We start from the raw sequence: 21309 nt of genomic DNA on the forward strand, positions 1-21309 counted from the left end.
AGAGCACAAGCAGGGGGAACGGCAGGCAGAGGGAGGGGAAAAGCAGTCTCTTTGCTGAGCAGGGAACCAGATGTGGGACTTGATCCCAGGACCCTGAGATCATGGCCTGATCCAGTCAACCTACCTGAGCCACCTTAATCTCCTTTCTAAACCCTGGCTCCAGGCAACCACTTTTGTCTCTACAGCTTAGCCTTTTGTGGACATTTGCCTTTTTATTTATTTTTTATTTTTAAGATTTTATTTATTTGACAGAGAGAGAGAGACAGCAAGAGAGGGAACAGAGCAGGGGGAGAGGGAGAAGCAGGATTCCTACTAAGCAGGGAGCCCAATGTGGGTCTTGATTCCAGAACCCTAGGATCATAACCTGAGCCAAAGGCAGACTCTTTTTTTTTTTTTAAAGATTTTATTTATTTTATTTGACAGAGATTACAGGTAGGCAGAGAGGCAGGCAGAGAGAGAGAGAGGAGGAAGCAGGCTCTCTGCTGAGCAGAGAGCCCGATGCGGGATTCGAGAGCCCGATGCGGGACTCGATCCCAGGACCCTGAGATCATGACCTGAGCAGAAGGCAGCGGCTTAACCCACTGAGCCACCCAGGCGCCCCCCAAAGGCAGACTCTTAATGACCGAACCACCCAGATGCCCTTAATGTTCTTTCTAAACCTTGGCTCCAGGCAGCCGCTTTTGTCTCCACAGCTTCGCCTTTTATGGACATTTACCTTTTTTTTTTTTAATATATATTTTATATATTTATTTGACAGACAGAGATCACAAGTAGGCAAAGAGGCAGGCAGAGAGAGAGAGGAGGAAGCAGGCTCCCTGCCAAACAGAGAGCCCGATACGGGGCTCGATCCCAGGACCCTGAGATCATGACCCAAGCCAAAGGCAGAGACTTTAACTCACCGGAGCCACCAGGCGCCCTGACATTTACCTTTTTAACTAGGGCCTTTACCTGGAATTTTTGACATTCTCTTAAGGATGGCTTTTTTTTTGCCCATCCAGGAGTGTCCTGAGAAAGCCTCAATTCCTCTGTCCTTCATTTTCCCTCATACACAGCCCTGGGGCTGAAATATAATCTTTTAAAATGTTTTTTTTCTACCTTTTTATTTGTTTTTCTTCTCTTTTATTTTATTTTTTAGAAAAGACCTATTTATTTATTTGACAGAGGGAAAGAGGGAAGGAGCACAAGCAGCGGGAGTGGCTGAGGGAGAGAGGGAGAAGCAGACTCCCTGCTGAGCAGGGAGCCCGATGTGGGATTCTATCCCAGGACACTGGGATCATAACCTGAGCCAAAGGCAGACACTTAACTGATGGAGCCACCTAGGCGCCCTGTTTTATTTTACTTTTTAAAGCTTTATGTGGGGCTTGAACTCACAACTCTGAGATCAGGAGTCATGTGCTGTATCATCTGAGCCAAGCAGGCACCCCTGAAACATAATTCTTTTTTTTTTAATTTTAAATTTTTAATTTTTTTATAAATATATAATGTATTTTTATCCCCAGGGGTACAGGTCTGTGAATCGCCAGGTTTACACATTTCATAGCACTCACCATAGCACATACCCTCCACAATGTCCATAATCCCACCCCCCCTTTCCCAACACCCGTCCACCCAGCAACCCTCAGTTTGTTTTGTGAGATTAAGAGTCACTTATGGTTTGTCTTCCTCCCGCTTCCATCTTTTTTCATTTATTCTTTTCCTACCCCCCAAACCCCCCATGTTGCATCTCCACTTCTTCATAGCAGAGAGATCATATGATAGTTGTCTTTCTCCGATTGACTTATTTCACTAAGCATGATACCCTCTAGTTCCATCCACATTGTCGCAAATGGCAAGATTTCATGAAACATAATTCTTAAGATGCCTCCAGCCTTGATCTGCCAGAACTCTTCAGGGTTCTGGTTTGAGGTAGATCCGGACCCTTCAAGGTGGTGGAATCTGACTTTGGCTTTGTTACCTTAGCTTTAGGCCTTGGTACTCTCAGTGACAGAATCCTGGACTGAGTGACCACTCAAGGCTTTTCTGGTGATTTCATGATCCACATCAGACTGAGTTTTAGAGTTATTCTCTCAAGGAACAAATGGTATTTGGTGAAGAGCCTGTTTCGTGTGGCTATGTGAGGTTTAGATGAGAAAATGCAGTGTTTTCATTAGGTTAGGCTGTTGACTGCCACAAAGTCTCAAATTATAGGCCTAGAACCCAGAGGAAGCTCATTTTGAAGTTGAGGGTGGGGGCTGTGTCTCTAGATCACAAATCAGTTGCTATACCTGAACAGAAAAAGGCATATTTAGGGGCGCCTGGATGGCTCAGTTAAGCTTCTGCTTTTGGCTCAGGTCATGGTCCCAGGGGCCTGGGATCGAGTCCACATCCAGCTCCCTGCTCAGTGGGGAGCCTGCTTCTCCCTCTGACTCTGCTCCCCCTGCTTGTGCCCTCTCTCTCTGATAATTAAATAATATCTTTAAAAAAAAAAAAAGGGCATATTTAGAGCCTAGGAAAGAGAGTGTTTTTGGGCTTGGCTGCCTTGGTAATAGATGTATAATTAGGACAACAGTCTAGATTCTCAAACATCAAGCACCGGATGGTTCCCTGCCCTGTTAGTTCTGGTTCTTAACCTATAGTTGAACAAGTGCTGTGTGGGTCAAGATACATTTGTGGACCCTACTCTACCAGAAACTGTCCCAAGGACAGAAAAGAGTGGGACACAACACTTGTCCCAACCTCCCCCCAAAGAGAGGAGGGTCTAATAGAGGGAGTAGGTAGATATACTGGCCCCTCACCTCAAAGAGCTCTAGTGTAGGCTTGTAAAGTTTGTTGTGTTGACTTATAAAGTTTGTAAACTTTACATGGAGTTCCCTCTGGCATGCAGAGCGGGGACCAGTTCATGCCAGGGGCTTAGGGAAAGCTTTGAAATATTTGGTTTGAACTTTGAAGGATTGTTACCTTACCTCTCTCACGAAGGTTTTTGATGTAGCTTTTAAGGATAGGTAGTGTAAAAAGGACAGATATAAATAAAATCAGCAAAAGAGAAAATGTGACTTAGAAAGTTAAAGACTGGGGAAGAGTTAAAATGTAGATATTCACACCTTGTGGCCCAACATAGTTATTACATCTGTCCCTTTGCAAAAGCCAAAAGTGAAGTACATTCTAAGTATTGTCAGAGAGCAGAAATGAACAGTAGTTCCTGAGTATAGATTGTTTTTCTTGGTACACACTCTTTTTTTTTCAATTTTAATTTTTTTTATTTAAAAAAATCTTTTTAGAGAGTGAGTGGGAGAGAGATAGAGTGCATGTGCAGGCATGCACACACACGCACGTGAATAGTGGGGAGGGAGAAAGGGGGAGAGAAAGAATCCTCAAGCAGACTCCACACTGAACACAGAGCCCAATGCTGGGTAATCTTACAACCGAGAGATGACCTGAGCTGAAATCAAGCCTCAGACACCTAACTGGCTGAGCCACCGGGGTGCCCCCTCTTAAAGACCTTCATGGGGGTGGGAAGGAGGTGGAGGTTATTGAGTGAACCTGTAAACCACCATTCTCAAAGTATAGTCCAGGGACACATGTGAAAGTTATCTAAAATGCTGTTAAAATGCAGAGTCCTGCACCTCAGTCCCAGAATTACCAAATGGGGCGCTCTGGGGAGTAAAAGCCAGGAATCTGCAGTTTCATGTGCTTTCTTAAATGATGGCTCTTGCACTCCACATCTGAACCCCTGCAGTAGAAGGAAACCTCACCAGCATTTTGAAAAGCCAGTGCAGTAGCAAATAAGAGGACTTGGCCTTGGGGCACCTGGCAGGCTCAGTCAGCTTGCCACTCTGTCTGCCTGTGCTTGCTCTCGCTCCTCTCTCTCTGACAAATAATAAATAAAATCTTTAAAAAAAAAAAAAAAAAGAGGAAGAGCATGCGACTTCTGATCTCAGGGTCGTGAGCCCCATGCTGGATGAAGAGATTACTAAAACAAGTAACTTTAAAAATAAAATTAAAAAGAGTACTTGGCCTTTGTTTGAAGATTTAATGGGGGAGAGAGCAGAGTGCAAGAAAGGGCAGTTTCACTGACGTGGATGATTCACTGGTGGCCAGGTCACTTTCAGGTGATATTTTGGAAGACCTACCAAGTGTGGTGGTTCAAGCACATGGCAGGGCCACTTCTAAGCATAGAGAAGTAACGAATGCCCCTGTTCTCGATCAGTCCAGCTTCCTCTTGGCCACCTGGGCTATGCTCTGTAGACCTCCTCTGGCAGGCTCTTTTATTTTTTGAGCAAATACTTTGTTTTTTTTCTGTGCCCCCAAATGCAGGGTTCTGAGACCACAAATGTGCTCTGCTTCCTGTTGAAAAAGTGTTTCCGTCTCTGGGGTCTAATAGTGGCTTAGATGGTAAGTTGGCAGAAAGAACAGTGGGTGTTGAAATTGTGTTGAGCATACAGTATGCTTGAAACATATTGAGTTAGCATTAACCCTACATTATTCCTCTTTTCTGGTCACTGAATTGTATGCTTTGAAATCTTTATTTTGGAAGACCCTTGCTTATTGGGAATGGGTCGAAAGAGGGAGCTATACTTCCTTTCTTGGTTTATATTTTAAAATAGTTATTGTTTAATTTTAAAGATAGACACAAAGGTATAAAGAAAAATACCACGAACATCTGGTTTAAGAAATAAATCATTTCCAATACTTTCAAAGCCTTGGTGAGCTAGATTTTAAAATTTGGTAAGTAATGGTTAACATGAGATTTGAGAAGTCCCTTCTGGTGGCTCTCTGTCCCCTGCTCTTACATCAGGTTTCCTGGAAGTGTATCGAAAGCCTCTTAGTTGCTTGTATCATTTGTGTGCTGTCCACACAGGTAAGATTTGTTGGTATACTCTGTGTCCATGGCAGCCAAGTGGCCACAACTCTTGCCTGATGAGTCCTCTCTGAGAGGAGCTGCTTCTGTGCAAAGGTTTCCTTGACTCTCTATTCTGGCACCAGAGAGGACACCCCTTCCTTTGTGCCATTTTGGCTGTTCTCAGCACTGTTATCCTCACTCTTGTTTGCTGGTGTCCCTCCCCTCCAAGAGCAAAGAAGTTTTCTTAACCCAGCTCTGCTGCTGCCTCCCTGGCACCTAGCAGCCTGGCTCTGGGCAATAGATGGTGCTTCTCAGTTCTAGTCTGAGGGGTCACAAGGGGTACCTTGAGTTCACGGGCCCACTGCAGACAGCTGTCACCTCAAGCTGGAGGATTTGATAGGACCTGTCATCTAGTGCCTCTCTGGCCTTCAAAGAAGATTGGTACAGAGAAAAATGGCCTACCCACATGAGCTGTGGGGTTGAGGGGGAGAGAACTTGAAGAGGCACTATGTCACACTGTTGGGGCTGAGGCCTGGCCAAGGAAGACATGCTGGCACCCCAACTTGAAGACCACAGAGTTCTGGGTACTGCCTATAGTCTCACAGTTCCCATGTGTTTCAGTTTCATCACCCAGGAAATTTGCCAAAGAAACTTTAGGGTCAGGTCCTTGGCTATTAAGTATGGATTTTTTACAAATTAAAATTAAGTCAATTGAGTCTCAAAATCCACTATGATCATTTCACAAAAGGACATTTTAACATTTAGAGTGAGAAGCACTTGACTTTGGAAGAAAGGGCATTCTGATACATTGGTTCCACTTAGCTTAATGAAGAACAGTGTGCATTGTCTTTACTTTTACCGATTCGTGGCAGGCTGGTGAAACATTGCCACGACCCAGCATCAAGCCAGAGATCATATCCTGAGCCACTGGCCAGTCAGCTGGGAAGTGGTGACTAGATGTTCCAGCCTGTTTTGCTGAGGACAGAAGAATGAACTAGTGGCTCAGCCAGCATGAAAGTGAGACGGGGAGTCCTTGTTGGCCTGCCTCTAGACGAGCCGGTCTTTGATGGAGGGGCATGTGTGTGTTTGGGTTTGCTGTGCCGGGCAAGGGAGCAGTGGAATTTGTCTGAGTCGAGCTCACACATTGAAGTGATTGAGCGCCTTACACGCAAGGCCGTGACCTGGACTCCCAGCCGAGAGGCCCACGTGGCAGGGCTTTAGCTGGGGGAGCCGGGGACAGGCTCACATCTGCTCAGCTGCTTATGTAACCCTGCTTCCAGCTCCCAGAGCCAAGAAAACACACAAGCCAGCCCAGCGGGGCCTAGGGCCCATGGTAGCACACACCATGCGCCACACAGCAAGGGAGCCTTGGCTCAGTGTGAGGACTGTCATGAAGCCCTCAGCACTCAGCCTCCTCCCTTTGCTTCTCTCAGAGGCCCCTGGCAGTGACTCTGAGATCTGATAGCAGTTTGCTGTGGTTCTGGGCAGAGCTGGCCACTGCCCTCCTGGAGCCTGAGCTCTCTGGATTTTCTTGTTGGGACAGAGCCAAGCAGGCCATGGAGGGCGGCCTCTGCAGCATGGCAGGGGGGTGCAGGGCCCTCGGGGAGGCCTCCTGACTGGCCATGGACCCAGGAAGCATTTGGCTCCAGGTCTGCTGCCCCTGCTGGCTGCTGAGGGCTGACCCAGCTCAGGCGTGAGCCCCAGGGCTCTCGGGGCTGTGGATGCATCAGAGAAAGCAGGTGGGGCACGGATTGCCATGGAGAGCAGGACCGGGGATTGCAGTGCTCTTGGTGTGCCGCAGACATGATGGGGGTTGTGAGAAGGGCCCAGAGAGGACCAGGAGTCTGAAAAGAGGCTGTTCAGTAATAAAGCCCCGCAGGAAGCCTTTAGAGGAGTGATTCCCTTAGACAGCTTTAAATTAGAGTAGTTTTCCCTTAGGTTCTGCCACATCCTCATCAGGGAGCTCCTTGAGGTCAGGAATTGCTGTCCATCACTCCCCTTCTCTACTGGGCACACAGTCTCACTCAGGTGCCCAGGAAGTACTGGGCAGGAAGGGGTGGGAGAGTAGAAGATGGACCACCTAGGTTGTCAGCTACCAGAATTGATGAACAATGGTGTCAGTTGCCAAGGAAACTCTGGAGAAGAGGCAGGTTTGGCTATAGGTGATGATGGGGTGGGGTGTTGAGTAGTTCATTTGGTGCTGGTTGGATTCCCGTCCCTGCAATCTCCAGATGGGAAACCAGTATCCTGAGAGTGGGCAGCACTTGTCCAAAGACCATCCAGCAAGTCACTAGTGGAGTTCAACCAGGGCCCAGGCAGCCTTTCTTCTACCCAGGAAACTCTACCTCAGGACTACCATTTTAGAACCCCCCAACAGGCAAAACTAAGATGCTTTCCAGTCCACAGGTGTCTGCTCTCAGGAGGCTGGGCAGACCAATTGTGAATTCCTGTCTTCTGGGTTGGTTTCAGAAGGTATGAGCAAGTCAGTAGGGTGAGAGTCCAGATGCCTCTTGGGTTCCCGAAAATGAAGTTATGTTTAGCAGCATCTTCAGAACTGGAGGTAGGGTGGGGTACAGGGAGTTGGCGGGGGGGTGTTGCAGATGTTGTGGGGCCCTCTGAAGTGAGAAGATGATGATTATCTTTTCATGTTTTTCACAAGTACACTGGGCTGCAGAGCCTCCCAGAAGCTTTGCTGGGGTCAAGCAGCCCAGGCCTAATGGACCTTATGGGGAAGGGCTACCTCCATGAAAGCCCCAAAGCTCATGAAGATGAGAGGTTCAGCTCCCCATTGTCCAGTCACCTGGGCTCCTTGTGATTTACCTCTTTCTGCAAATTGGCCAAGTCATTCCCCAGTGGAGCATCCTGAGATTCCATATTTTTTACGAATTGCCTCACATGATTCTGATGGATGGGTTTGAGAAAAAACTGGTTCAGGTGACCTCTTACTTAGTCCTGGAGCATAGTACCTACTCACTCGAGGGCATCCTGAGGAGTTGGAACTGGGTCAGTTGTGTGAGGGACTGATATATGAGGCCTCTGTGCCCCTGCACCAGGGCGTCTGCTTTCTGAGCTCTGGTAATGAAGGGAGCAAAAGGATGAAGGCAGACTGGGGCTTATTATTAATTTCAAGATTCCGGTCTGTCTTGAAATGCAAAAGTCTGTTAGAAGAAAGAAGGAAGGGCATTTCTGGCAAGGAGACAAGTATGGATGTAGGCATGGTTTATTGGAAGGGGGATGGCAGTAGAGCTGACTGAAGGGCCTTGTTGCCAAACCGAGAGGTTTTAGCCTTCCTTGTCAAAGACTGCAGGGCCCCTGAGCTGTCAGAGTCTTTTGTTTGTTTGTTTGTTTTGTTTTGTTTTGTTTTTGTAAGCAGGAAAGTGATATGATCAGATCTGCATCTCAGAAGAAAATAAATGGGTGGGAATGGGTCTAGTGAAGGTGGAACTGAGTCAGCATTGGAGGGAGGGAGGGTGTCAGAAGTACCAGGGGATGCTGAGGAGAAGGAAATGGGGAGTCTGCACCTGCTGACAAGAGGAGCAAGAATCACAACTTCCTTTTCTGGGGCTCATTTCAAGAGGATGAGTGGTTTCTGGGCACAAGGGTGCTTGGAGCGTCACATGTTACTGATGAACAAATAAGGCAAAGGAGTGATGTGTGGTGGGCCTCGGGTGGGTCTCACCAGCATGTTTCAGGCATGCTTGCTCCCAGTGTGTGGTCAGCATTCCCACCTCTATTCTGTAGTTGTCTTTGTTCTCATGGCGAGTTGGCTTCACAGGTTAATCTCGTTACACTAGAGTAACAGTTCTCAAAATGTGTTCCCTGGTCGAGTGGTACTATGGCCAAATAAGTTTGGGAAATGGTGGATTATATAAAGTGAAGGGGGTTTCTTGACTGCACAACTTTTCAGAGCCTTTGGTGTGCCTTAAGATTGAGTATGCTTATTTGACCAGGTGACATGTTCTTCCATTGAGCATCTTACTGGAATTACTGTTTCCTGGAACCTGGTTGGAGAAAGTCTGGCCTACAGGGAATACTGGGGCTCTGGGTTTGAGTTTTTTTGTTTTTTGTTTTTTGTATTTTTAGATTTTATTTATTTATTTGAGAGAGAGAACACGAATGTCGGGGGGAGGGACAGAGGCAGAGGGAGAGGAAACAGTCTCCCTGCTGAGCAAGGAGCCTAACTCACAGCTCAACCCTAGCGCCCCAGGATCATAACCTGAGCCAAAGGCAGATGCCTAATCACCCAGGTGCCCTGGGTTTGAGTATTGACTCTGTCCCCAGTTTCCTGTGTATTCCTGGGCCTGTCATCTTTTTCCTGCCCTCCACTGTGCATGCCACATGCGGGTCAGTCCCCAGATGAGGAATGAAGTCCTCTCCTAGCTCCACCTTAGGAAAAAAGGATTTCCATGTCTGTATCTGGATATTGACCTTGGCCTCTCCCACTACTACTACCCTATCACTACCTCAGAATCCACCATCCACATCATCAATTTTTCTTCTAAGTCAAGAGTTCTCTTACTAATTTACTTCTCTCATCTGGAACCATATTCTTCCAGGATAGAAACTTGGTGGTCCTCTCCAGCTTTCTCTCCCTTCCTCATCTCCTTTGTTATTCTACCACTGATACTTACTACTAAGCATTTTTCTGTGGTGTTCTTTTCAGCTGTTTCTCATCATCCTGAAGTCTGCTCTGGGTCTCAGTTCCTCCAGTCCCTACCCCTGGAGTTCTTTTAAATACGTGCATCAGGTGTCTTCCTGAGACATGGGTTCCTCATACTACTCCTTGCTACCTTCCGATTTGAGGCTGATTTCCACAACACCATCCTCCCTGACTTGCATACACAGACACACACTCACCCCTTTCCCCAAATAGACTAGGTTCAGAGAGTTGATGGACATCATTTGTGCAAGGCCACACAGCTGGGAGATGGTAAAGTTAGGTCTCCACCTTAGGATTTCTGAGAAAGTGCTTTCTCATCCATTTTCTGATCCTTAAAACAACCTTTCAGGAAGTCTGACCAGCAGCCACTCCCTTTCCAGTTATAGCTGAGAAACCTAGAATCTCAGGGGAGTGGGTCCTGGGCAGATGTGTGCTTCATAGCATGACCAGCTGTCCAGCTTTGCCTGGGCCTAAGGGGTTTCCTGGGATGGTCGGTCGTCCTAGTGCTGGACATAAGTGCCTTTTTCGTAGCCACACTGCCTCCCAGGAGGAGATGTCTCCTGAGGCTGTGGCCTGGGGGAACACTGTAGCCTGCTAACTTCTCCTTCCTTCCACCTCTGTAGTCGGCCCCATGGTGATCGAGTTTAACATGCCTGTGGACCTGAAGCTTGTGGAGAAACAGAACCCAGAGGTGAAGGTGGGCGGCCGCTATACCCCCAAGAACTGCATCTCTCCCCACAAGGTGGCCATCGTTATTCCGTTCCGTAACCGGCAGGAACACCTCAAGTACTGGCTGTATTACTTGCACCCTATCCTACAGCGTCAGCAGTTAGACTACGGCATCTATGTTATCAACCAGGTGAGGTCTGGGAAGACGGAGTGAGGGAGGGAGTATGTGAGTAATGAGGGGTGAGAAAAAGAATCCGATACTAGACATGTGACATTTTATAACCCGGCCAGCCTCACCGTCCTTAGGCAATACAGATAAACCAGATACCATACAACTTGCTTGTCACTGTCTGCTCTTTGGGCAAAGGTATTTGCTTGCTGGGGTATTTTGTTTTCTTTTTGCTGCAAGTGCACTTCCAGCAAAATTGAGAGAAACACAACAATCCTCATTCTCCCAAAGTAGAGCATTAATTATTTCCCATCCTTGGGTAGTTGTGTATTTTCCTTAAAAAAAAAAAAAAAAAAAGATAAAAGCACTCATTTAAATGTCAGAGTTTTAGGCAGCTTCGAAATTATCCAGTCTAACGTATCTTCTGGGACACCTGCTGGAGATAGCACCCTTAGATCAGGCCTGAATGCCAGCCCCCAGCAAAATGGCTGGGGAAATCGAATTTTTAGGCCACTGAGCATCATGTGCACTGGGCTGGGTCTGAGAAAAGAGAGCTGCTCACTGCATGTCTGATTTGTGTGTGTTGAGCTTAGCCATGCTTAGGAAACTAATGTGGAAGACATGTTAGCCTTTATCAGCATGACCTGGAGCATCAGATTGATCTAGAATGTAGTTTTTAAAAAATAACTTTGCTGATTTCCAGTTTGTTTGAGAAGCACTATTATTTTTCTAGAAGTGTAACTTTGGTGTTTTGAGTTTATTATAAATACCTAAATTCATGATTTTATAACTTACTAGGTGGAATAACACATTTACCCTGTCTGTATACTAAAGTTCATTGAAATTCATCTGAAGAGGACCGTATACCCATTCTGAAAGACTCACTGTCCATTTCAAGATAAATCCTGGAGCTGCTTGAGGTAGTAAAAGTGTTGGTAGTTGACAGCTTCCGTCAAAGTAGAGGGCTTTTGTTTGCCTTCCTGGGACGAGAGGGAAGTTGGAAATAGTGTGTCCATCGACCATTTCTCAGCACTGCCATGACATTGTGCTGCAGAGAGATTCTAGAGAAGTAAGGCCCCACTCAGTTCTATCTGTCTAGAGCTTCCTTCCCCACAGTGGCAAGTGGGACCCTTCTAGGGAATAATTTGTTAACAGCCCCAAACAGTATGTGATTGGATGGTGGCTGCCAAAAGCTTTGGAAACTCAGAGGAAGGCAAGAGCAGTAAGTGACCTGGAAGAACCAGGGTATCGAACTACATTCTAAGGCTTGGAGGGACACCTGGGCATCTCAGCGGGAGCCAGTGAATAGGGGCTTTAATGCAGAAAGAAGTTATGCATATTCCCAGAGATACTGTTGACCACAGGGATAGGAAAGCAGCAGAGATGATAGGGCCAGGTGTAGGAGCTGAGTCTGTCAGGTACGGAAGAGCAGAACATCCCTGCTAAAAGGGAACTGAAGTTCAAAGTGGGGGAGTAGGTGGCAGGAAAACCCCTCAAGGCTCTTTAAGTCCCCTGACTAAATGGGCCATAGACCAAGGCCCTCAGAAAATCTGCAGGCAAGACAGCCAGACAGTTATGGATCATCTTAGAAGAATACTTGAGAATGTGAGAGAGAATAGGTAAATGCCCTATAAAATCCAAGCCACTTCAATCCAACCAGTATTTGTTCAAGAAAACCCCTGTCATCAAGGAACATTTATCTGATGCCAATGAACACATGTTGATCGTGGCAGGATTCAGAAACATTATTAAAGCAATGGCAGTGAGTGCCTAGAAGAGGAAACCCTCATTGCCAGGAGCCAGTAGGGATCACCAAAAATAATCCATGCCAGCTGCATTGCCTTCCTCTCTTCGACAGTTACTATACCGGGAGATGAGTGACAAACTATAGACAACAGTGTTTTCAGGGCTTACTACACAAAGCATCTGATGGCCTCACCCAGTCTGCCTGCACATAAGATAGACAACTGTGGGCTAGATAGCATATAAATTAGATTAAAATATATACTTGAGTAAGAGGGTAACAGAAATCGTGGTGATGCTTCCAGTCAAGGAGGACTGGAGGGAAGGATGCTAAGGTAGAGATTGGTTGTATTTTAGGAGAATGGGAGACTTCCCCATTTAATTATAAAGTCAAAACAAATATTGGACCAGTGAAATTTAGCCATGTTTCTAAATTCCTGTGACAGAATTTGTATAGATGTTTCCCAGGTTTTACACAACAGGTTTCTGAAAATGTTATACCAGCTAGAGGCTCCTGCCTGCCCCAGTCCAAGCTGGCAGAACAACCAAGCAAGCCAGCTTGGCCGGTGGCACCGCTGTGCTGGCTCACACTGGCCACGGTGTTAAGACGGGGCTTCTTCCAAGGTTCGCTTTCCGCAATGGAACTCATGTGCATTTGAGAACTGCTAGATGGAACACCGGGAAGCAGGCCTCCTTCCTGCAGAACCTTTAGTGTGCTGGTGTATGTTACAGCCTCCAGAGCTACTCAGCAACCCGGTGTTTTCTGAGCTTGGCTGGCTGGAGATCTGTTTTCCAAGAACCGTCTCAAGCAATGAGTTCTTTGAATTACACTTTGGGGAAAGCAGGCCTAAACCAATACCTCCCTCCTTCCCCCCAACCCTATCCCCCGCACCCCGCCCACCTCTTTACTTCCCTAGGAACTGAGACCACCACCCCCCAGTCTCTTCCCACTTGCAGTTTAATGCTGGAAATATTTTATTTTTAGCTTTCCAAACATATTTACATCTTCTTTCCCTTCTAGTCTTTTCAGTATCATTATCTCACCACCCCCTCCCATGTCTTTTTTGCTTCTCCATCTTTTCCTTCTTTTCTACAGGTTAACTTTCCACCTTAGGAAAATCTTCTCCTCCTTCTCTCTCTCTCCCCCAGCTAATCTTATTTATTCTGCTCCAACTCTACCCTGATGATTTCTTTGGGAAAGTATGATCTGACTTCCAGATAACTGAATCATGAAGAAACTTGAAGTTCGCTCTGCCTTTCCGGTAAAGAAAATCATCTGTATGATATCCGTAAAGTGCATGTAATAAAGTGGTGAGAGGAAACCTAATCCTTGAAAAGATGCTGAAGAAGCAGCGTTGGGAGCACGCCCCACCTACAAATTAGGAATTTCCTCTGTTCTCTTTTGCTGTTCTATAAAGAAGAGGGAGAAAGGGAATTGGTAGCATTTGGCTTTGGCCTTCCTGTAAATAGGCGTTCAAGCCTCCGGTCATCTCCCTGCCTCAGACACCCTGCCTGCCCCGTTTAAGATGAGAGAGAAAGAATGCTTGAAGTAGGAGGGGCCTCTGAGAGATCCATCCCAAAGGTTCTCAAACAGGTTTTGGAGAATAGAACCTCCTGCCCCATGGAAATGCTATGCAGTCCCCCCAGCAACAGCAGATCACCGTGGCGGCCATTCTACGTGAACTGGAGACAGTGTTCCCATCCTGAACCCCACACCTCCCCCCTTCCCCTTCAGGCTTTGCTGGGATCTGCCTGGTCCCCCAAGGCCAGGTAGTATGAAAACATCTAATCTCTTGTACCCTGAGGAAACGAGGCTCAGAGAGGGGAAAGGAGCAGTAGGAGGTCACATACATGACGAGAAGGCTGCAGCTTCAGCCCAGTCCCTGTCACCTAGTGCCCTCTCACTGCACCTCACTCACTCTGTCCACTGGGTCATCTGGTCCCAAGAAGGGCTGGGGGTGAGCTTCAGGCTTGGATTGCCTGGGTTCCAGCTCTGCCACTTCCCCACGCTGTAACCATAGGCTCAAATTCTTCAGACCTCTGTTTCCTCGTCGGCAGGACGGCGAGGTTTTGGTATTGGCACGTGGGGCCTGTAAAACACCTGGTACAGGGCAAACCCTCAGTCAACACCAACTGTTATTGCTATGATTTGCGTTCCTTCTCCCCTCTTACCCCTCCTTTCTTCCTGTTTCCTTGCCCAGCGCTCTAGTGATGAACTCTTTACTGCGCTCCCTGCCTCCTGCTTCAGCTCTACTGAGTACCAGCCTCAAGACTCTCCCTCTCATTTGTATGGGCTCCAAGGGGTCAGAGGATAGTGGGTAGTCACAGGAAACAGAATCTCAAGGGTCTTAGGGACCATGTCAAACCCAGCAGCTTCTTCTGAGTAGGGTTGCCAAGTAGGTTTGTGTTTCAAGGTCCGCACACAGAGGTGAGGTTCCATGGGCTTCTGTGGCCCCTATCGGTGTCCATGTTAACCACTCCCTTTTGGTTTAGGCCCCTCCACATACCATAACAATTTGCATCTCACAGTAAGTGGGGTGGAGGGGAGCAGGGAAGCCTTTACCAGCTGAAATTGCTGTCCATCCTCTGGTCTCCACCTCTCCTCCTGCCCTGACCTCCCAGTGTTTGAGCCTCCCGTTAGGGTTCTGGTCTGTCTGCCCTCTTGAAGCTAAGGGTGCTGCTTGGTGGCACCGAGGTCCTGCCTGCAGTCTGACCCCGGGGCTTTGGTGCAGAGGTGGACGCCAAGATGTCATAGCAGATGGAGGAGGGGTGCTGTAACTCCTCATCCTTTAAATGAGGAAAGGAAACTATAAAACCACCTACAGTGACAGAAAGGCAGGTTACCACCTGGTAGTAAAAGCCATATATATGAAATAGAGGATGTTTGTGAAGTTAACCAGCATAAAGATTACCAAACAGGTGAGGAATGGAGGCCCAGCTGGCCAGGTAGGTTTGTCATAACTGTGCAGCCCTTTGTCCTGAGTCAGGGGCCAGGACTGGTATGTCCAATTCTGTGTATCCTCTGGTGCTTCTGATCTTACTCAGCTGTCTAAGATCTTTCTAGTTCTGACCATGTTACCCTTTAAGCCCTTCCCTGGGTCCCCACTGCCTACAGCCAAGGGTCCAAAGTGCCAAGCTTGGCATCTGAGACCATCTAAGTCCCCCCATGACCTATCTCTAGCTACTTCCTCCTCAGCCCTCCTTTAGACACACTTGACACCACAGACTCTGGACTCCCTGTCTTCACTGTGTTCCCCTCCTTGTGCCTTTGTTTATGCGGCCCCCTCTGCTCTGTGTGCCTGTCCTTCCTCTTTCTAGCCACTATTTAACCCCCACCCCCACCTTAGTTAGCTCTGTGAGGCCTTGGAGTGGAGCCAGCTTCTCCTCCCACTGTTCCCTGGCCACTCAGTGCTTTCTGGTGAGGGGTGAGGAGGGATTCTATGTGTGTGCATGCTCTCCCTGGCCTGCAGCCTCTAGACCCCAGGACCACTGGGTCTGATTTCCCTCTGCCTCCCTGACCCCATAGCTCCACGCACAGTCCAGTGCTCAGTTAGGGTTTGGAGCTAGTAGCTGCTCCCTGGGACTCCTTCCCATTTACTGAACACCCATCCTCAGGACCCCTTGCTCCTGGCTCTCTGGTGAGGTCTGTTCCTCTTGGAAGTGAAACCTCCTTTCCCAGTCAGAGCAGGTCATGAGCCCTGGGAACCAACCCGCACAGCCCTTCCCAAGGCCTCCGTCCAAGGCTGCTTCCTTGCTGACCCAGAGCCGGCTGCCTGGGACCTTGCCTCAGGGTAACCTTGCTTTTCAGGAAAAATGCAGAGAACTTACTTTAGCCCTGTGGCTGTTGATGGTCGTAGACTTTTATGGTCCATTGGACTGAACCTCTTTCATGGTCTCCCTTTGAATTTTGACCCTACCAGTCCCCCAGTAAGGCAGAGGGGTACTCATTGTTTCCGCTGAGAGAAAGCTTACGAAGGTAAGCAGCTTGCTCGGGGACCCATGAAGCTTGCTCGGGGACCCATGATGGCTGGGTGGCGGAGCTGGGCTTTGTACAGCGATGACCTGAGGCCTAAGGAATGCCTTGCTTTGCCACGTTCAGTCCTGAACACAGACATTCCCCTCACTGGGAAACAGCTTCATATCCATCTGGCAACACCATCTTGAGTCCCAGTGGGTTGTGAGAGGTGAGTAGCAGCTTTGGAGTAACAGCCTCAAGCCCCAGTGGGAGGCTTGCCCAGCTGTCATGCCTGATAGGTAAATCTTGGTCTGAAAGCCTCAGGGTGCAGCAGAGGGGGCCCTGCCTGGGGGTTCTTAGGCTTTGGAATTTTTTTTAACCTCTTCCTTTTTGTCTGAGCACTGTTGTGAGGTAGTTCCAGGCTGCTTGTCTGGAACCAAGTATGGCCGGCTTTGGAGACAGCCTGTTATACCCTCTATGAGTGAGAGTAATGAGTGAGAGGAACCACACCTCAGCAACTTACCTCTGTCACTGGGCCAACTAGCTGGTTCCTACATGAGGCCAAGATGAGTTAGACTGAATCAGACTCATGGGTCCCTCCCATAGTGGAGAAGGACAACAGCCCAGGCCTATGGCCCCCACTGGTTTGGTTTCTGTGTTGATCTTGTCTCTTCACCATCCCCTCCCCGCCACCCATCCATGCCTTCCATTTTTCTCCTGAAGCTGTCAGCACCCAGATTGATGTGCGCAGGAATGGGGCTCGGGAGTGGTAGGGCCAGTCCTATCCTGCAGCACCCGCTTCCTTGAGCACTGGGACCTTCTGGATCCTGGGGGCCCAGAAGCATTATGGGAAGACTGGGAATGTCTGTGTCCCACCAGAGCTCGTGTGCTGTCCCAGGGACTGGTCATTTCCTTTGCTGTGTGTTTTCCTCTCTCCCCATCTATGGCTTGGTCCATTCTCCTGGGAGTGTGGCAGAGCACTTACAGGTACTTACAGACTCGTGAATTGCCTCCCTGGACATTGTTCTGGGAAACGCCATTTTCCCTGTGCCCCTGTGATGTCATGACGGGGAGTGACAGCTTCTTTGGAATTTGCCTTTGCCCTAGAACAAGAGGGGTCAGAATGCCACCCCTATTCTTTCTTCATAGCTTTGACATTGCCTTTCTTCCTTACCTCTCTCCCTTGCATCCATCCTGTCTCTTCTTTTTTTTTTTTTTCGTTCTAGTGGGGCCCTTTTGCTTTTACTTGTTAATCCTGTTTGTAGCAAAGCAAGCTGAAGGAGGAGCTCCTCTCTGTGATCTGCTTCTTACTCTCCACCTACCTCCTCTTCTGTGCCCTCCACCTCCTAGAGAGAGAGAGAGAAAGAGAAAGAGAGAGAGGAGTGCCGGCCTAACTCCTGCTGTGACTGCTGCCGCCGCCGCCACCACTGCTGCCACCCTGGTAATGTCCACATGCCCCAAATCAAACCCGAGCCCGGGCCCTGGGGTCTCCAGGCAAGGTCATAGTCTCTGTGGGCTCGCTCGGAAATGCTGAGGTCGCTGGAAGCCAGCCTGTTGTGCAGAAGTCTGAGATGCTTTGCCTTAAAATTAAGCCACAATTGAGCTCATACTGTTTGTGTATATCCTTTGTGTCCTGCATTTTTCTTCAATTCTGTGTCATCAGCATCTTCCCATGTTCTCTCATAGCCTCATATTCTCCACTGTCTGCACTCTCCTAGCCGGTGAGCATGCGGCTCCACCGTAAGGAGCTTAGCTGTTCCTCTGCTACAAGGCATTTAGATAATTCCCACTTTCTCCCTGGTGTCGGTTCCGTGCCTGCTTGCTTCCGCATTTAGAATCTTTTCTCCAGGCTAGATATTCTGACACAGAATTACGGGTTCAGAAGCACTTTAAATAGGTTTATAGTCCTTCATATAAATAGTCAAGTTCCTTTAAGCCCTTTATTTTCTAAAATGTTTTCCTGAAGAAAGATCTCAGGGTCTCAGATCCAGGGAAGGAGGAGGACATCCTACTATGGCTTCTGTGGAGCTGGGGTTTAAAAACTCCATTCTCTGCTCTCTTGAGACGCAGAATCCCTGTTGGACTGTGCTATCTGCTCAGTTCTCTCTGAAGGCAACCTAGGGCTTCTGACCTGTGCTCTAGTCCAGTGGGGGCCATGAATGTGCTTATTCTTGCCCTGAAGGGCCCCATTTCCTTTACTCCCTGGATGAAGAGCTGAAGTCTCAGATCCAGGTCTTGTTGAGAGCCTTTACCCAGCTTGAGGCTACTGTATTATTATGGTTAAGAGCCGAGGCCCAACTGCTGTGAACTCATGGGTGAGTGGATATTAGCCTTCCACGAGCTCAGCATTTATATAATCCCAGCAATTCTCCAGGGATCCTCCTCCCAGCCAGCCTGTCTACTGACCCGGGTTCCACATGTAGGCCCATGGGTCAGTCCCACCACAGGACAGCCCAGCCAGAGCTTTCTCTGCTTTCCTTCCACCCACTCGTCCGAGGCCTTTTCTCTTAGTTTCTGATTGGGCACAGAAAGCATGCAAGGGGAGTTTCAGCAAACATTTCCACTGACTGTAGACCTGCCTCCAGATATGTGGGTTTGAGAGCCTGTGGGTTATTATGGGTGTTGAGAAGGCGTGTGTGTGTCTTTGTGATGGGCCAGGGCATGTGTATGGGAACAAAATTGTCTCTCCCATCACAGAGATTCTGATTCATTGAGTCTTGGCTTTGGCTTACTGTTTCCAACCTCATTGTTGCTGTGTCTTTTGGTGAAGGGGCCAGGTATGGTCAGACCCAAAGCTCTCTTGGTTGGGGCAAGTATCTACCGGTATATGCACATTGGCCTAAAATCCAGGGAGGGCAGGGTGGTTTAACCAATCCTTTAGAGTTTGTTAGAACTTGGTTGTGGGAGACCTTGGTCTTCTGCAGTTGATCATGTGTCTTATAATAAAGAGAAGGCCACTCTTGCTTTAGCCATAGTCAGGATTTGCCTGGGGATTAGACCAGACTCTGTGTACTCATTCTAAAGGCCTTGCTTGTGGGTGCAGTGCACATGCCCAGGGTGCAGGTGAGGCATGAAATGGGAATGGCTCTTGTGTTAGCCCTTGGAGGAAGGCGTTCTCTACCTGCCCGCCATGACTGCCTACTCTCTAGCGCATTTGAATCATATTTATGTGATTCTAGCTGCCTAGCAGCAGCTTCCAAGCAGATCTCCCTGCCTGTAGTTGTGCGGTAAGGCAGAAGGTCCTGCTTGACATGTAAAAGCCTAATCTTCATTTAAAATCTTCAAGGGCTCCCATGGCCTAAATTAAAGACAAAGCCCGAGTACTTTAGCAGAGTTCCCAGCCCTCCCCTCCCCAGCAGGATTTGGTCCACATTCACCCTCATGTCTTATTCTGGCTTCCCCATTCTGTATTTCTTTTCGCTTCTTGAATAGTTCTTTTTTTTCCTCACAGCCTTTACAAATGCTGCTTTCTCTTCTAGGAACACTCTTCCCATGCCTTTCCAGTCCCCTAGGATTTGATCAGTGTCTTCATCTCCATATCACCCCATTACAATTGCCTGTTTAAGTCGGAACTACTCAGAACTGGGACTGTGTCTTTTCCTTTTCTTAGCCCTATAGCTAAGCCTGAAGCAGACACCCAATAAATGACAAGAGTGAATATATGAGATAAAGGGAGAAGTATGATCCTTGGTCCTCCTCTGTCTTTGGAGCTGGGTTTTTTCTTTTTTCTTAACTTTTTTTCCCTTTCTGCTAATCCCCTTATTGAAATATAATTATATACCATGAGATTCGCCTATTTAAAGTACATAATCCAGTGGTTTTTGGTATATTTGGGAGCTGTGCGCCCATCTCCATTATCAATTTTAGAATATTTTCATTGCACCAAAAATAAACCTGGCATTTCTTAGCTTCTACATCCCTTCATTTCACCCGGCCCTAGGCAACCACTAATCCACTTTCTGTCTCTACAGATTTGCCCATTCTGGGCATTTCATGTAAATGAAATCATGCTTTATGTAGTCCTTCGTGACTGGCTTCTTTAGCTTAACATGATGTGTTCAAGGTTTGGCCATGTGATAGCCTGTATCAGCATTCATTCTTTTTTATTGCTGAATAACATTGCATTATAGGGATATACCGCATTTATTTACATAAATACATTTATGTATTAGTTGGCAGACATTTGGGTTGTTTCTACTTGTTATCTACTTTGAATAATGCTGTTATGAATGTTGTGGGCAAGTTTTTGTGTGGACATACGTTTTCATTTCTCTTGGGTAAATACCTAGGAGTGGAGTCACCGGATCATGTGGTAACTCTTTGTTTATCCACCTGAGGAGCTGTCAGACTTTTTTCTAAGATGGCTGCACGATTTCCCATTCCCACCAGCAGTGCATTGAGGATTCCGTTTTCAAAGGGCATACCAGTTGCTCTCTCCTTAGTATAAATGAGGGCTCTAGAGAGAGGTTTTAACAGTCTTAGAGCAGGTTGCTTCTGATGCTTCTTAGGACATTTGTCCCTGCCATCCAGATCTGCCAGAAGGGCCCTGGGTTCATTTCATGAGGTGTCTGAAGGCAGTCTCTTCCTCCTCTCCTCTCCCTGAGGTGCTTGCCCTCTCCTGACTAGCATTGTTAGCTTTGCTTGACTGACTGTTAGTACCCATCTTTAGGGACAGGCTTGGTCCTAAAAGTATTACAGGTTTTTCTGTGAGCTTCAATCAGTGAGACAGCTTCTCTTTCCAGCTGTGGGAATGTCATACCATTTTTGTCCTTTCTTCTTTCTTCCTATCCTCTCCTTCTGTTATGAGGAGCCAGTTGCTCTTGAAAGAAGGAATATGTATAACTCCTATCTACCAAAGTAAGATGAAACCTGCACTAAAAAGCTTGGCTTTTCAGAGGGACCCCTGCTCTCAGGGCTCCAGTTCCTCTTCATGTGTGACTGGGTCCCAAGCATATCATACCTCTAAAGGTCGTGGACTTTCTCCTGCTATAGAAATTCTCATTTTGTGAGCCACAGGCTAACTTACTTGAGCCCTAATCCTTTTTAGAACCTCTACCTCTCCCCTTCCCCACCTGCCCCACCCAATCAGAGAAGCAGGATTTGGAAATGTTCTTGAAGCTGATTGGGAAAGGCACACACAAATGATGGAGAAGTCTCTGTGTTGGATTTCTGGAGGACAATTTGAAAGATCCGTTCAAGATGGATGGGAAGACTTACTCCTGTAATAATGATAGTAGCTGACATTTGTTGCCAGACAGTGTGCAAAGGCCTTTTCATGCATTGTTTCATCTAAT

The 21309-nt window shown here is 47.6% G+C and overlaps 1 protein-coding gene across 1 annotated transcript in view; it reads left to right on the top strand.

The window, feature by feature from the left end:
* The window catches only part of B4GALT1 (beta-1,4-galactosyltransferase 1), a 53284-nt gene that overhangs the window by 20668 nt on the left and 11307 nt on the right, over window positions 1–21309 (top strand). The window contains exon 2 of the mRNA XM_059411505.1: window positions 10103–10338. Within this exon, the coding sequence (XP_059267488.1) occupies window positions 10103–10338 (236 nt within the window). The remainder of the gene's footprint in view (window positions 1–10102; window positions 10339–21309) is intronic.

This window comes from Mustela nigripes, chromosome 9 (assembly GCF_022355385.1).
Source record: "Mustela nigripes isolate SB6536 chromosome 9, MUSNIG.SB6536, whole genome shotgun sequence".
In the NCBI taxonomy this organism is placed as follows: Eukaryota; Metazoa; Chordata; class Mammalia; order Carnivora; family Mustelidae; genus Mustela; species Mustela nigripes.